At 71.9% G+C, this 13955-nt stretch overlaps 1 protein-coding gene across 1 annotated transcript; it reads left to right on the top strand.

The window, feature by feature from the left end:
* The first annotated feature begins 5070 nt into the window (after positions 1-5070).
* On the top strand, positions 5071-12781 carry NR2F6 (nuclear receptor subfamily 2 group F member 6). The gene is made up of 4 exons (XM_062596490.1): positions 5071-5510; positions 9176-9270; positions 10734-11258; positions 11616-12781. Exons 1-4 carry the CDS (start codon positions 5269-5271, stop codon positions 11888-11890), a joined length of 1137 nt encoding a protein of 378 aa, XP_062452474.1. The 5' UTR covers positions 5071-5268; the 3' UTR covers positions 11891-12781.
* Positions 12782-13955: the final 1174 nt, after the last annotated feature.

Genomic DNA, 13955 nt, shown 5'->3' with positions numbered 1-13955 from the left:
ATGCAGGCAGAAATGCAGAGGTGTGGGGAAGGGATGCAGGGATGCAGGCAGGGATGCAGAGGTGTGGGGCAGGGATGGAGGGATGCAGGCAGGGATGTGGGGCAGGGATGCAGACGTGTGGGGCAGGGATGGAGGGTTGTGGGGAAGGGATGCAGGGATGCAGGCAGGGATGCAGAGGTGTGGGGAAGGGATGCAGGGGTGTGGGGCAGGGATGCAGGGATGCAGGCAGGGATGGAGGCAGGGATGCAGGGGTGTGGGGCAGGGATGCAGGGATGCAGCGAGGGATGCAGGAATGCAGGCAGGGGTGCAGGAAGGGATGCAAGGGTGTGGGGCAGGGATGCAGAGGTGTGGGGCAGGGATGCAGGCAGGGACGCAGGGGTGTGGAGCAGGGATGCAGAGGTGTGGGGCAGGGATGCAGGCAGGGACGCAGGGGTGTGGAGCAGGGATGCAGAGGTGTGGGGAAGGGATGCAGGCAGGGATGCAGGAATGCGGGCAGGGGTGCAGGCAGGGACGCAGGGGTGTGGGGCAGGGATGCAGGGGTGTGGGCAGGGATGCAGGCAGGGAGGCCGGGATGCAGCTCACCCCCTAGATCCCCCCATGCCCAGAGCCCACGGCCCCTCACCGCCGGCCCCTGGGGGCCCCTGGAAACGGGGGCAGCCCCATGTCCCTGGTCGCGCCGCGACCCAGATCGGAGGACAACTTCCCGGCACCCCGGGGAGCAGCAGCGGCACGAAACGGGAGCACCGGTCACGTGGACGCCAGCCCCGGCGGCCGCTGGCTGCGGAAGCGCCGCGGCGCCCGATTCCCCGTGCCTGGGGCGCCGGGCAGCCGCTGCAGAGAGTGGGGCCGGTCCTGGGCACGCAGCACCCGTCGCTGCCTGTGGCCCCCACGGCACGGCACGGCACGGCACGGCACGGCACGGTGCAGCACGGCGGGGGGTCCGGCTCGCCCCGGCGCGGCCGCGCTGACCCGCGGGTTGAAGGTCGGGGCCCGGCGCTCAGAGCCCCTTTCAGATTCAAATGGGCTCCGGGGGCTTTGTGCGCGGGTCAGGCTTCACCGGGAGCCGCTGAAAGGGCCGGGGCTGCGGGGCCGCTTTCAAGTCCCCCCGCGCCGGGGGAGGGCGGCAGCACAGACGCCCCCCCCCCGCCCTCCGCGGCCCCCGGCGCCGAGCGAGCCGTGCCCCCGTCCCGGCAGCACCCCCCGCCTCGGGGCGGGCCGCGGCCTCCCCTTCCGCCCGCCGCCGCTCCGGGCCGAGCCTCTGCCGAGGACAGAGCGCGCCGTGCGCTTGGGCACGGGGCCAGGCGTTGCTGGCACGGCGCAGCACGGCGCGGTGCACCGTGGCACAGTGCAGTGCAGCCCGGCACGGTGCAGCCTGGCACAGCATCATGCTGCGCAGCACAACACGGCACGGCACAGCACGGCACGGCACAGCACGGCACTTTGCAGCACGGCACAGTGTGGCGTGGCACAGCCGGGCTGGTGCAGCGCCGCAGCAAGGCAGGGAGGGCTCTGCCCGCCACTTAGCGGTTTGCAAGACGCTGCCATCGCCAGCCCGCTCCCTGCCTCAGTTTCCCCCATCACGGAGCAGTGTTGGCTCCCTGCCGCTGCGGCGGAGGCTGGGAAGCCGAGGGGCTGTGGGAGAAGCTCCAGGAACCCTCGGGACGTGAGATCCCGCGTGGGTTTGCATCCCGCTCCCAGGCAGAGCAGCTCCTGGGGGCTGCAAACGCCGCCCCGGCCGGGGAAGAGGGGCTGGCGCTGGGGAAGGCCGGGAGCTGCCGAGCGCAGCGGGGCGAAGCCGGGGGCCGAGGGAGGAAGGCACAGAGGGAGGGAGCCGGCACATCTGGTGCTGGGGTGGAGGCGGCGGGTGATTCACGCCCCCACCGGGGAGGAAGCGTCCGGCTGTTCCCAGGCGACGCCGGGGAGGGGGGGGGGGGTGGTGCAGGGGGAGCGGGATCTGATATCCCGGGAATGTAGGGCAGGGAGCAGCCCTCATGCAGCGCGCGGGCAGGAGCAAAGCGGGAGAGAGCAGCAGCTCCCCGGGCTCTGCGCGGTGCCGGGCCGGGCCGGGCCCCGGGCTCCTGCCTCCGCACAGCTGCTCCGCGCGGCGCATCCCGGCCGGGGCGGCTGCGTGCGGGCACGGGCGTGCGAGAGCCGTGCCGGCAGCCGCGCACGGGCAGCCCAGGAGCGGGCCCGCGGCCCCTTCCTCCTTCCCGCGGCCGCGGAGCGGCTCTCGTGGCCCCCCGCCGCCGCCTCCGGAGGCGAGCCGGCGGGATCCGGCCCCGGGAACGCGAGGGATAGGAGCTGCGGCCGGGGCTCAGCGCCCTCCAGCCCGGGTGGCATCGCCGGGGCTCTGCGAGCAGCACGGAGGAGCGGGGCCGGCGCCCGCAGCCCGGAGGAGCCGAGCAGCCTCCTCCAGGGAAATCCAACCGCTGCAGCCGGGAGACGGGCTTAAAACCAGGAGATTGACTTAAACCCCGCTGCGTTTGGGGAGCGGCTTTGCGGGCCGCAGGATTTGGGGGCGGCTGCAGCCGTGGCACGGGCACGTCCTGCTCCCTGCACCCTTCCTGCTCGCCCCGCTCCGGCGGGTGACTTGTTCCAAGCCGAGGAAATATTTATAATTTTTAAAGGCAAATTCCCTTCCCCTGGAAAACGCCTGTGCTTGGGGGACGGGGCTGCCCGAGGGGGAGCGGGCATGGGGGCGGCCGCCGGTGCAGGCGGGGGGACGGTGAGGCTGGGGGGCGGCGATGCCGGGCGCTTTCCCTCGGCGGCTGCCGGCGGCCCGGCCGCGGGAAGCGCCGCTGCCGGCGCGGGGCCTTTGTGCGGCCGGGGCAGCGGAGCAGCGCGAGGCCGGAGGAATTCCTCCGGAGATCAAACGCCTTCGCCAACCGGACACCAACGTCAAAACAAACACGGCCGCCCGCGCCGGGCCCGCGAGCCGCGAGGGGCCGAGATCCAATTTCCGCCTTTGTTCCCGGATTATTATTTTTTTTTGCAGGGGGCGAGGAGGAGGGGGAGAAGCAGGGAAAGGGCCATAAATCAAGGGCTGACGGACGAGAAAGGCGAAGCGGGGCCAGCGGCAGCGGGGGCTCCCCGCGGCAGCAGCGGCGGCTCCGGCCCTCGCGTCCTGCCGGCGGGAACGCCGAGCCCCAGCCGCTCGCCGCGGGGACCGGCCGCGCCAGCCCCGGCCCAAGGCCACCTTAACACATCCGCCCCGGGCGCGGGGCCGCGCCGTGAGCGCACAGGGCTCGGCCGCTGCCTCCAGACAGGAGGAAATGGAGGGTTTATTTACGGCCGGAGCTGCAGCCCAGGCAGCTCTGCTGCGCTGCCTCCCCCAGCCCGGTGCTGTTCCTTTCTTTTCCCCCCCTCTCCCTGCATCAGTCGCCCTCCCTCGAGCGCAGCTCCCCCAGGCGCCATCTGCACCGCGGGTGCTCTCCGCCCCGGCGCGTGTGCCGGGAACGCCGGGGGCCACCGAGGTCCCTGCCGTCACCCGGGGGAGCCCGATGGCTCCTGCCCCACGTCCCCGCTGCCGCGGTGCCGCCCGCGGCCCGGCTCCGCTCCGCGGCTCCCCCCCGCCCCCGCCGGACTTCGCTCCCCTGGGTCAAGGCGAGCGGCACGGCCCCGGGAGACGCTCGGGCTGCTGCGGCCCGGCCCGGAGGAGAGTTTGGCCTCCAGGTGAAAGGCGAAGGCACAGCGATAGCTCCGCGCTGCTCCCAGGTCAACCACCTCCCCGCACGGGTTATTTCTTCATTAATTATTAACAGGGCGGCAGCGCGCCCGCAGCTGGCGCCCCCGGCTCTCGCAGCGCCCCAGCCGCTGCTGCCCCAAATCCAAAGCAGACTTTGCGAGGCGGATGAGGGGGCCGCGGGCAGCCGGCCCCTAGCCCCCCGCAGCCCGTCGCCCGGTCCCGCTGGCCGGCGAGGGACGCGGGCGCCGCTGCGCCGAGGCCTCGTGCCGCCTACGCTGATCGAGGTCACGGTCCGCAGCGGGAGCACGGCCCCGCGCTCGCAGCCTCGAGCAGGGCCTGCTGCGCCGGGCTCCGGGGAACTGGCGGGGGTAGGAAGGGCCCCAGTGGGAGGCGACGAGCAGGGATACAGCAGGCGGGATGCACCACGGTCCACTGCTGCGGTCCCTTCCCCAATAAGCTAGGAAACCCCAGAGACCCCTTCTCCCGTGGGCTGCCCGGGCAGGGAGCACCCCTCGGGCCCACAGCACCGGGCTCCCCACGGTGCAAAGGCGCACGCGTAACCACCCACGAACGCAACCCCGGCGGCGCAGCGGGTGCTGCAGGCACTGGCCCCACAGCGCCTTCTCCGGACACGCAACGTGCTCCATCACTGCACGGCCTGGCCTGGGAGCTGCTCTGCCCGGGCCAGGTCCGAAACCGACGCAACGGGACCGTGAACTGCCCTGCCCGGCCGTGTCCGGCTCCGGCACAACGCGGCCACAGAGCCGCCTGGCCCGGGCCGTGCCCGGCTTCACTGCAACCAGGCCACGAACTTCCCAGCCCAGGCTGCGTCCAGCAACGGTGCAACCAGGCCACGAGCCGCCGGGCCGGGCCACGGCCGCCCGCGGTGCAGCGGGCCCGCGGGGCCGCCGGGCCGGGCCGGGCCGGGCCGGGCCGAGCCGGGGCGGCGGCCGGGGGGGGCGCGGGCGCGGCGAGCGGGGCAGGACCCGGCGGGCGGCGAGCGGAAGGGGAGGAGGACGGGGAGGAGCATCCAGGGCGGCCACCGCGGCAGCGGCTGAACTTTGCTCTTTCGCGGGAGGCGGGCAGAGCCCGGGGCTCGGCGGAGCGGGTCCCGCCGTACCGGGCTGCTCGCAGCCGCGGCGGCGGCGGGGCCCGTGGCGGCGCGGCGGCCGGGGCAGCGCCGCCTCCTTGCGTCGCCGGGGCCGCGGAGCGGAGCGGAGCGGCGGGGGCGCCGGAGCCCCGCGGCGGCCGCCGCCGCGCCGGAGCCGCCGCGCCCGCGGGGGGATGCGCCGCGCCGCGCCCCGCTCCCGCAAAGTTTCCGCGGGGCCCCGCGCCCCCCCGCGCTAGCGGCGGCAGAGAAAGGCCCCCGGGCGGCGGGTGGGGGGGGGCGGGGGAGGGGGGAAAGCAACAACAAAAAAAAAAGAAAGAAAAAAAGAAAAAAGAAAACCCACCCCCATACCCTAACCCCGCTCCTCCAACCCCAAAACTTGCTCAACTCGCTCCGGGAGGCGCCGGGCGCCGCGCAGCGGGCGCCGCTCCATGCGGCGGCGGGGCCGGCGCTGAGCCCCGGCGGCCGCGGAGCCATGGCCATGGTGGCCGGCGGCTGGGGCGAGCCCAACGGCGGCGGCGGCGGCGAGGAGGCGGCGTCCCCGGCGGGCGGCGGCAGCGACGCCGAGCACGGCGAGGAGGAGCGCGCCGGGGCGCCCGTGGACTGCGTGGTGTGCGGCGACAAGTCCAGCGGGAAGCACTACGGCGTCTTCACCTGCGAGGGCTGCAAGAGCTTCTTCAAGCGCAGCATCCGCAGGAACCTCAGCTACACCTGCAGGTAGGGGCGCACCGGGCTGCGCCTCCGGCCCCGCTCCGGCGGCTCCCCAGGGCGGCCCCGACGGCGGCCCCGGCGCGGCCCTGCCCCAGCTCCGGGGTGGCCCCGGGGTGGCTGCGCCGCGGCCGCGGCCCTGCCCCAGCTCCAGGGTGGCCCCGGGGTGGCTGCGCCGCGGCCCTGCCCCAGCTCCAACGTTGGCCCCGGGGCGGCTGTGCCGCAGCTGTGGCCCTGCCCCAGCTCCGAGGTGGCTGCGCTGCGGCCTTGCCCCAGCTCCGATGTTGGCCCCGGGGTGGCTGCGCCGCAGCCCTGCCCCAGCTCTGGGGTGGCCCTACCGTGGCCCTGCCCCAGCTCCAACATTGGCCCCGGGCTGGCCCTGCCATGGCCTTGCCCCAGCTCCGACGTTGGCCCTGCCATGGCTTTGCTCCAGCTCCGACGTTGCCCCAGGGTGGCCGCACTGCAGCTCCCTGGTGCCGCTCCAGCAGCGGCCCCAGCGTAGCTCCACAGTGGCCCTGGTTCAGCTCCCTGCCGAGGCCTCGGCTCCCCCGGGCTTGGCAGAAGTGGCCCCTCTACCCGCACGTCCCGGGTGCCCCAGCCCTGCCCCTCATCCCCTGGGACACGGGGCACAGGCAGCAGCCAGGGAGCAAGCGGACCCTCACTACGGGCTGCCCTGGCTATTAACTGCCTTTCTGGGCTAATGCCTGAAAACGCGCCGCAGTTGTGAGTCAGTTCGGTCACGGCCGCTCTACCCGGAGGAAGGCATCAGTGCGGCAGCAAGTATAATTTTAACTGGAGGTGTCAACAGCCCCATGTGCTGCAGGGCTCTATTCTGCTCTCGCTTTGCTCCTGTGAAACCCCCGGGACGGCGGCGGGTGCGGGGCGAGGCGACCGGCGTGCCCCGCTGCCCCCGGTGCTGCCCCGCTCCCCGGGGCGGGCGCCAGAGCAGGGCTGCCGGGCCCGGAGGCAGGCGCGAAGCGGGCCGACCCGCCTGGAGCTCGGAGGGGGGACGGTGCGCGGGATTGACGGGCGCCCCAGGGCCTTGGCAAGGAGAACGTTCTCAAAGGGGCATTTGGGGGGAAAACGGGGGCTCGCTCGCACGCTGGGCTTCCGAGGGCGTTTGCTCGCCCAGCTCGCTGGCAGCACCCAGAACCCTGCTGCGGCGCCGGCGGCTTGCGGGCAGAGGCGGGAGCGGGGCCGCGGGCGGCCGACACGGCACCTCCCCGCTGATGACTTTGACCTTCGTCGCCTGGTTGCGAGATCCACATGGGAGGCCGGGCCGAGCTCCGGCCACTGCCGGCTCCGACCGCGCTGCTCCCGATCGGGGCGGCCTAGATTCGCGCTCTCCGTCCTCCCCTGGGTGCAGCATCTCCTCTCCCGGCGCCGGGTCGGAGGCTGACGTCAGCCGCACGGCGCGTGGGCACCCGGGCGCTGCTGCAGCTGCCGGCCGGCTGCAGGCTTTAACGTTGCAGCTGCTCCTGCAATATCCTCCCGGTCGCTTCGGCTCTCGGCATGGCAAGGCTCATCGCCGCGCGCCGTGCCTCAGTTTCCCCATCCCGAACAGCAGGAGCTGCCCATTTCCTCCGCAGAGCGCCATGCAACGGCCAGTTAGGGGTAATTATTTGAAGATGGGGAATGCATGTGGCCTTAGAGCGATAGCAGCCCCCTAATTGCAGGGGAAACAAAGGCCGGGCTGAGCGGGAGCCGCTGGCGGCGGCCGGGGGGGCTGCGCGGCCCGGAGGGGCTCCGCCGCTGCCGTGGCGCCTTGTCAAAGGTTTGGCCCTGGGCTGGCCACGCTGTTATCGGGGCACCTGTTTAAGGAGCTGTTATTTTTCTTTTCTCCTCTCTCCCTTGGTGCCTGAAAGTAATCTGGCGCGATATAAAAATGTTAGTTTTCCGAGTCCGCAGTCGCTTTTGGGGGCAAAGAACAACGCTCTCCCGGGGCAGCGCCGGCGCGCTCCGTCACGCCGCTCCGCAGCAGCACCGCGCCACGGTTGTTCCAGTTTGAATGCTAAAAGTGAGCCGGGTTCAGCGTAGCCCTTGCACTAAATAATTACACGTTCTAATTACGTAATTAGCACAGCGTTCGCCTTTTGTATTCTCGCCCTTTCCCAGGTCGCTATAGCCTGTCGGTCGGGAAACTTGCTGGGAGCTGGTGGCATTAAGTGAGACCGGCGGCGCGTTAGTGCCGGCGGCAGCGCCGGCCGGGGGGCTGCCCGGGCCCCGCGCCTCCGGGCGGCTTTTCCGCGGCGGGATTAGCCGGCTCGCCGCGGGGATGTACCGCGGCGTTTCCCTGAGCTATCGTTTCTCCCTTGGAATAACTTTCTATCAGCAGCGCGTCTGAAATGTGTTAAGCGCAGCGGTGATGTTCGGGGCCGAATTAATTCCGGCGCGCGCGCCGCGGGAATCGCTGCGCCGCTCTCCTCCGGGGTCGTGTAAAGCGAGGCCGTTCGTGTCGGCGCTCCCGGCAGAGCCGCGCGGCTCCGGTGCCGGCTCACCCCGGCCCTGCCTGCCCTTCCCCAGCAGGTCGGGCAGGTGCTTTACGTGACTTAATTTTATCGCTCTTTCGCTGATAACCCTCCTTCTTCCCCGTTATCCTGCCGCGACGGCCTCCGGGGGGGCCAGCAGGAGCCTGGGGCCGGTCCCTGCCCGCTGCACGTGAGAACTGGGGCTGCTCTCCCAGGGCCCGCGCGAGCCGAGGTCAGGCAGCGGCGCAGGACGCGGAGCTGCCGGGCAGCGCGGGACGGTGACCCTCCCCAGCCGCCGCTCCTCTCCCGCCTCCTGTTCTGCTCCTCTTTCCCTTCCCCGACTCGCCGGCCCCGATCCGGAGCAGCGTTTCCCAGGCAGCCCCGGGAGCGACCCCTGCGGAGCCGCCGGGCAGGCTCCCGGGTTGCTCGTGCGGAGACCATCCATCCGGCGAGCCGGGGGCGGCAGCAGCGCCTCTGCCTGCGAGGAACGCCACGCTTGCACCCCGCATCCGGTTACGCGCGTGTGCGCGGAGCCGCCGGAGCGTGCCCTCACCCGGAGCGTGCCCCGCGGCGCAGCGGGGGACGCCCGGCGGGACGGGCAGCGGCAGAAGGGCCGGAGGTGGCACTTGTCGGTGCTGGCGGCGTGCTCAGCCCTGCGGCACCAGCAGGGAGAAATCCCAGCTTTCCCGGAGCAAACGGGAACGTGCTCCTGAGCGGGCGTAAAGCGAACAAGGACGGAGGTTTAGGGCGCATCCATCCATGACGGAGGCTCCGGATGGGCTGGGCGAGCGCGCGCCGCTGGCTCCGTCGGGCCCGGATTTTGCTTTGCCCTTTCCTCGTGTGCAGCGGGCCGTGTGGGCTCCCGTCCTGCCGGGCCCTGGCCGTGCTCCCGCCGGAGCTGCCAGCCTCCCCGCCGGAGCAGGCGGCGGCGAGGCAGCTGCAAGCACTGAGCGCCCGGCGCGGCCGCGGGCTTGGGGCCGCGCGGCCGGCGGGAGGGGAGCCCTGGCCCGGCGGGCCGCGGCCGGCCCCGGCGCTCCCGTAGGAAATAGTTGGAATTCCTCGCGCGCCTGGCCGGGAGCGCTCGGCCGCGCGGGGCTCGCTCCTCCGCCTCCCCGCCGCGGCGCCGGGCAGCGCTCTCCCGGCGCGCCGGGTCCGGCGCCTACCTCCAACTGGGGTCCGGCTCAGGCGCCCGCTTCTGCCTTGCAGGTCCAACCGCGACTGCCAGATCGACCAGCACCACCGCAACCAATGCCAGTACTGCCGCCTGAAGAAGTGCTTCCGCGTGGGCATGAGGAAGGAAGGTAACGGCGGCACCGGGGGCTGGACCGAGGCCCGGGGCGCTGCCGACCCCGAGGGCTCCCGGCAAACCCCACCGCTGCAGGCTCTGCGCCGCGGGGCCTGGCACGGCGCCGGAGCCGGCCCCGAGCACGCAGCTCCCGCATCCCCGGGAAGCCATCGCCCAGGTGCTGCACCCGCGCCCGGCTCCAGGCCTCGGGGCAGGGCTGGAAACCCCCACGGGCCCCTCTTTCCTCCTTGACTCGCCCTTGGCGCCGGCACGCTGGCGGAGCAGGTGGTGTTTATTTGGAAAGCCAGAGCTTTGAGCTGATAAGGGGACACACCTGGAGCCGCAGACGGCCCCATGCCCCGGGCATGCTGGAGGTCAGCTGGGAGCATTCCCAGCGCCTCGCAAAGCCCCGGATGTGCCGTGCCGTGCCGTGCCGCGCCGCGCCGCACTGCGCCGCCTGGCCTGGCCCAGCCAGCACTGCCGCTTTGCGTCCGCTCTCCCTCGCCCGGGGCTACGAACCCTGAATGCTTCCTGGCCTGCTGCAAACGGGGCTGCGTTCAGGCGCCCTGCTGCAAAAGCAGCGTTTCAGCCCAAAGCGGAGCCGGGCAGGCCTGGGCGGCCGGGCTGGATGCACCGCGCGGGGCTGCCGGGACGAGCCGGGCAGCGCTGGCGCGGTGGCTCCCCATCGGATCCAGGCCTTTGGGAGCCGCCGGGGGGCTGGGGTCGTCTCCGTCCCCGTCCGGCGCGCGAGGGCGGCTCCCCGCAGCCCGCTCCGCCGGGCTCCGCCGCGGCACGTCGGCTGCTCGGCGGCGGGTGGCACTAATGCAAAGAGCAGGGGGAAGGATATTAGAAGCAGGACAGTAATTCCCTCCTTTCCCGAGGAGTCGAGATGGCATTATTGCCACTTAGCATGATTTAGAGCTCTCATTTAAGTGGCTCGTGAACAGCCCATAAATTAATTACTGGGGACTGAGCAAATAGTGGGCGCTAATGGGAGAGGGGGGGAGCTGAAAAATGGCTCTCCGCGCATGCAATTAGGAGGGGGGAGTGCCCCGGGGTTAACGACTCTTCCAAGATGGGCGTTTTATTTGCAAATAAATGATCGCTGCCATGGAATGACCTTGGGTAGCGATCGCCCCGCTCCAGCATGGGGGGGGCCGCGGTGCCGGTGGGGCGCCCGGTCCAGCACGGCCGGAGCCCGGCTGCCAGCGTGGCCGCGGCGCTCGTGCTCGCCGGCGGCTGTGTCCGAGCCCAGCCGGCCCGGGGACAGCGGGGGCCGGCTGGGAGCTGCTGGTGGGTCCCCAGGCCGCTAAAGAGTTCGGAGTGGTTCCTGCAGGCAGCAGCTCCCCCGGGAGCACCTGAAAGCGGCTTCTGTTCCCGGAGGGGCCGGGGAGGCGGCGGGATGCGGGATGCGGGATGCTTCCCGCACCGGGGCGAGCGGCGCCGGGCGCTCAGACAGCCCCTCTGCCCACTCCGCAGCCGTGCAGCGGGGCCGGATCCCCCCCAGCCACTCCAGCACCAGCCCCAACGCCATGCCCAGCGGCGAGTACTTCAACGGGCAGCCGGTGTCGGAGCTCATCTCGCAGCTGCTGCGGGCTGAGCCCTACCCGGCGGCCCGCTACGGCTCGCAGTACGCGCAGCAGGGCAGCGTCATGGGCATCGACAACATCTGCGAGCTGGCCGCCCGCCTCCTCTTCAGCACGGTGGAGTGGGCCCGCAACATCCCCTTCTTCCCCGAGCTGCCCGTCTCGGACCAGGTGGCCCTGCTGCGCCTGAGCTGGAGCGAGCTCTTCGTGCTCAACGCGGCGCAGTCGGCGCTGCCGCTGCACATGGCCCCGCTGCTGGCCGCGGCCGGCTTCCACGCCTCGCCCATGTCGGCCGACCGCGTCGTCTCCTTCATGGACCAGATCCGCATCTTCCAGGATCAGGTGGAGAAGCTCAACCGGCTGCAGGTGGATTCGGCCGAGTACAGCTGCCTCAAAGCCATCGCGCTCTTCACGCCGGGTAGGTCGCCGCCGCCGCCGGGGTCGAGCCCGGCTCTGTCCCCGGCAGCCGCGAGCCCAGAGCCAGGGCTGGGGCAGCATCTGCGCCCCGGCTGCCGTCGGGGAAAGGGAGCCCGGGGAGCGTCTCGTGGCTCGTCCGGGGGCGTTTTGGAGGTGCCTCGTGCCCGCCGGCTCCTGGCGTGGTTGCAGCACCCCCGGGTACCCCGCTGTAAAGCAAGCCCCCCCACCCCGTGCACCCCGGGGGCTCGGGGCGCCTGCGGGCGCAGCCCGGGAGCGCCGGAGGCGGGCGGCCGCGGGGCGGCCGGCTCCCCGCCGGCGGGGGCTGCTCTCCGCGCTAACCGCGCCGTGCCCCTTGCAGACGCCTGCGGCCTCTCGGACCCGGCGCACGTGGAGAGCCTGCAGGAGAAGGCGCAGGTGGCCCTCACCGAGTACGTGCGCTCGCAGTACCCGTCGCAGCCGCAGCGCTTCGGCCGGCTCCTGCTGCGCCTGCCGGCCCTCCGCGCCGTGCCCGCCTCGCTCATCTCCCAGCTCTTCTTCATGCGGCTGGTGGGCAAGACGCCCATCGAAACACTAATCAGGGACATGCTGCTCTCCGGGAGCACCTTCAACTGGCCCTACGGCACGGGGCAGTAGGGCAGCGCCAGGCTCGCGCCGCGGCGCGCAGCCCCCGCTCCCGGCCGCCGCGCTGCGTTTGGACGCTGAACTTTTCCGTAACCTTTTAAACCGGAGGTTCTCCTGCCTCCGGCCCCCTGGGCTCAGATCAGGGCAGAAAGGACTTTGGACCAGGCCCAGGGATTATTCCCGGCTCTGACGCAAGGGGCAGAGCTGGGACGGAGCCCGGGCAGGGGAGCGCCGGCCTCCCGCTCTCCGCCTCAATCTGAATTTCAGATGTCAGGAAGGAGGCGACCGGAGCTGGGACGAGTCCCGGAGCGACCCGCGGGGCTCAGAGCGAAGCCGTCCGGCTCCCGCTGCCCGCCTCCACCTCTGTCCCGGCCGGCGTGGGAAAGGGGGAGAGGGCGGCTAAAGCCCCTCCGCATCCCGCCGCGGGGACAGATGCGGCCGGGAGCGCTGCGCCAGGCCCCGGCCCTGCACTTTCCACTGAAGCATCTCCGCGGCGGGTGCTGCCCCGGGCTGCCCGGAGCGGCACCCGGCCCCGCGCAGAGGCGCCTGCTGCAAACCGGGCGGTTCCCGGCGGCGCGTGCCGGCGGCACGGCACGGCGCCCGGTGCCGGAGGGGCCCCGCGGCCGTGGCTCTGCCCGCCGCTGCTCCTGCTCGGCGCTTTGACCCGCCGGCTGCAGCCCCGGCGAGCGGCGCCGCGGACCGGCGCGGGGCTGGGGCGCGGCGAGGGGGGGGCAGAGCCGCCGCGGCCCCTCCGCCGGCGCTGCTTCTCAGGGCGATACTGTGCAAACAGGCGGAGGCAGGATTAGTCGGGGATTTGTCATTTAGATTGATTCACTGCAAATATAATCCTTGTTCAATGATACTAAACAAATTAACTGAAGTCAATAAAGATGTTTCTTACAACGCCGGGGGTCTGGTGTGACCGGCTGGGGGGGGTGGGGGGGCTGTGCCAGGGCTGGCTCCGGCTGAGGGACATGTCCTGGGAAAGACCCTCCTGAAAAGCAGCTGGCGCATACAGCCGGGACGTACCCCCCCCCCCCCCCCCCCGGCGCAGGAGGGGACAGGGCGGTCCCCACGCCGTGGCCACGGTGGGGAGGAAGCCAAGACAAGAGAGGCTGGTGCTGCAGCAGCAAATGCTGCTCTGGGCCAAAGAAAAAGAAAAAAAAATCAAGGTTGAAAAAGACCAGCTTAAAGCACCTTAAGGAATCAGCGTGGAAACACAGAGCAGAGCTCTGTACCTGCTGCTGGGGGAGGGGGGTGGATATTCGGGCCTCCCCCCCCCAAAAAAATGCCTCGGGAGGGGCGCCGCGCAGTGCTGCACGCACTCTGCACCGGCGGTGCCGCGCGAACGGCCCGGCAAGGTGGCCGCAACGGACGGCCCCGGCCCCCGCGGCACGGCTGGCTGCTGTGCTGGCCCCCGCGCCGGGCAGCGCGGCCTCCGGCAGCACACCCTTCCCCAAGGAAAAAAAAAAAAGAAAAAAAAAATAAAGGTGTAAATATGGTGAACGGCTTCAGCCGCTACCGGGCTGGCCCGGTGCACGCCGGGTGCGCGGCGGCCGGGCGCCTCCTCCCTCTAGTGGGCACGGCCACCACTGCCGAAGGCCCCGGCAAAGGCCGATCCTGCACCCTCCGTGTGCGGGGCCCTGGCACGGGCTCCCTGGAGCGACCGTGCACCCGGCTCCGGCACGGGCTCCCCGGAGCGAGCGCGCACCCGGCTCCGGCACGGGCTCCCTGGAGCGACCGTGCACCCGGCTCCGGCACGGGCTCCCCGGAGCGAGCGCGCACCCGGCTCCGGCACGGGCTCCCCGGAGCGAGCGCGCACCCGGCTCCGGCACGGGGCTCCAGCACGGGGCTCCGGCACGGGCTCCCCGGAGCGACCGCACACCCGGCTCTGGCACAGGCTCCCCGGAGCGACCGTGCACCCGTTGTGCACGGGGCTCCGGCACGGGTGCCCCAGAGCGACCGCGCACCCGTTGTGCACGGGGCTCCGGCACGGGCGCCCCGGAGCGACCGCGCACCCGTTGTGCACGGGGCTCCGGCACGGGCGCCCCCAAGCAATCCCGCAAGGAATACACAA

Source organism: Rhea pennata, chromosome 27 (genome assembly GCF_028389875.1).
Source record: "Rhea pennata isolate bPtePen1 chromosome 27, bPtePen1.pri, whole genome shotgun sequence".
Lineage (NCBI taxonomy): Eukaryota > Metazoa > Chordata > Aves > Rheiformes > Rheidae > Rhea > Rhea pennata.
Note: the sequence above shows the minus strand (reverse complement) of the source record. Positions and strands in the feature narration are given on the sequence as shown.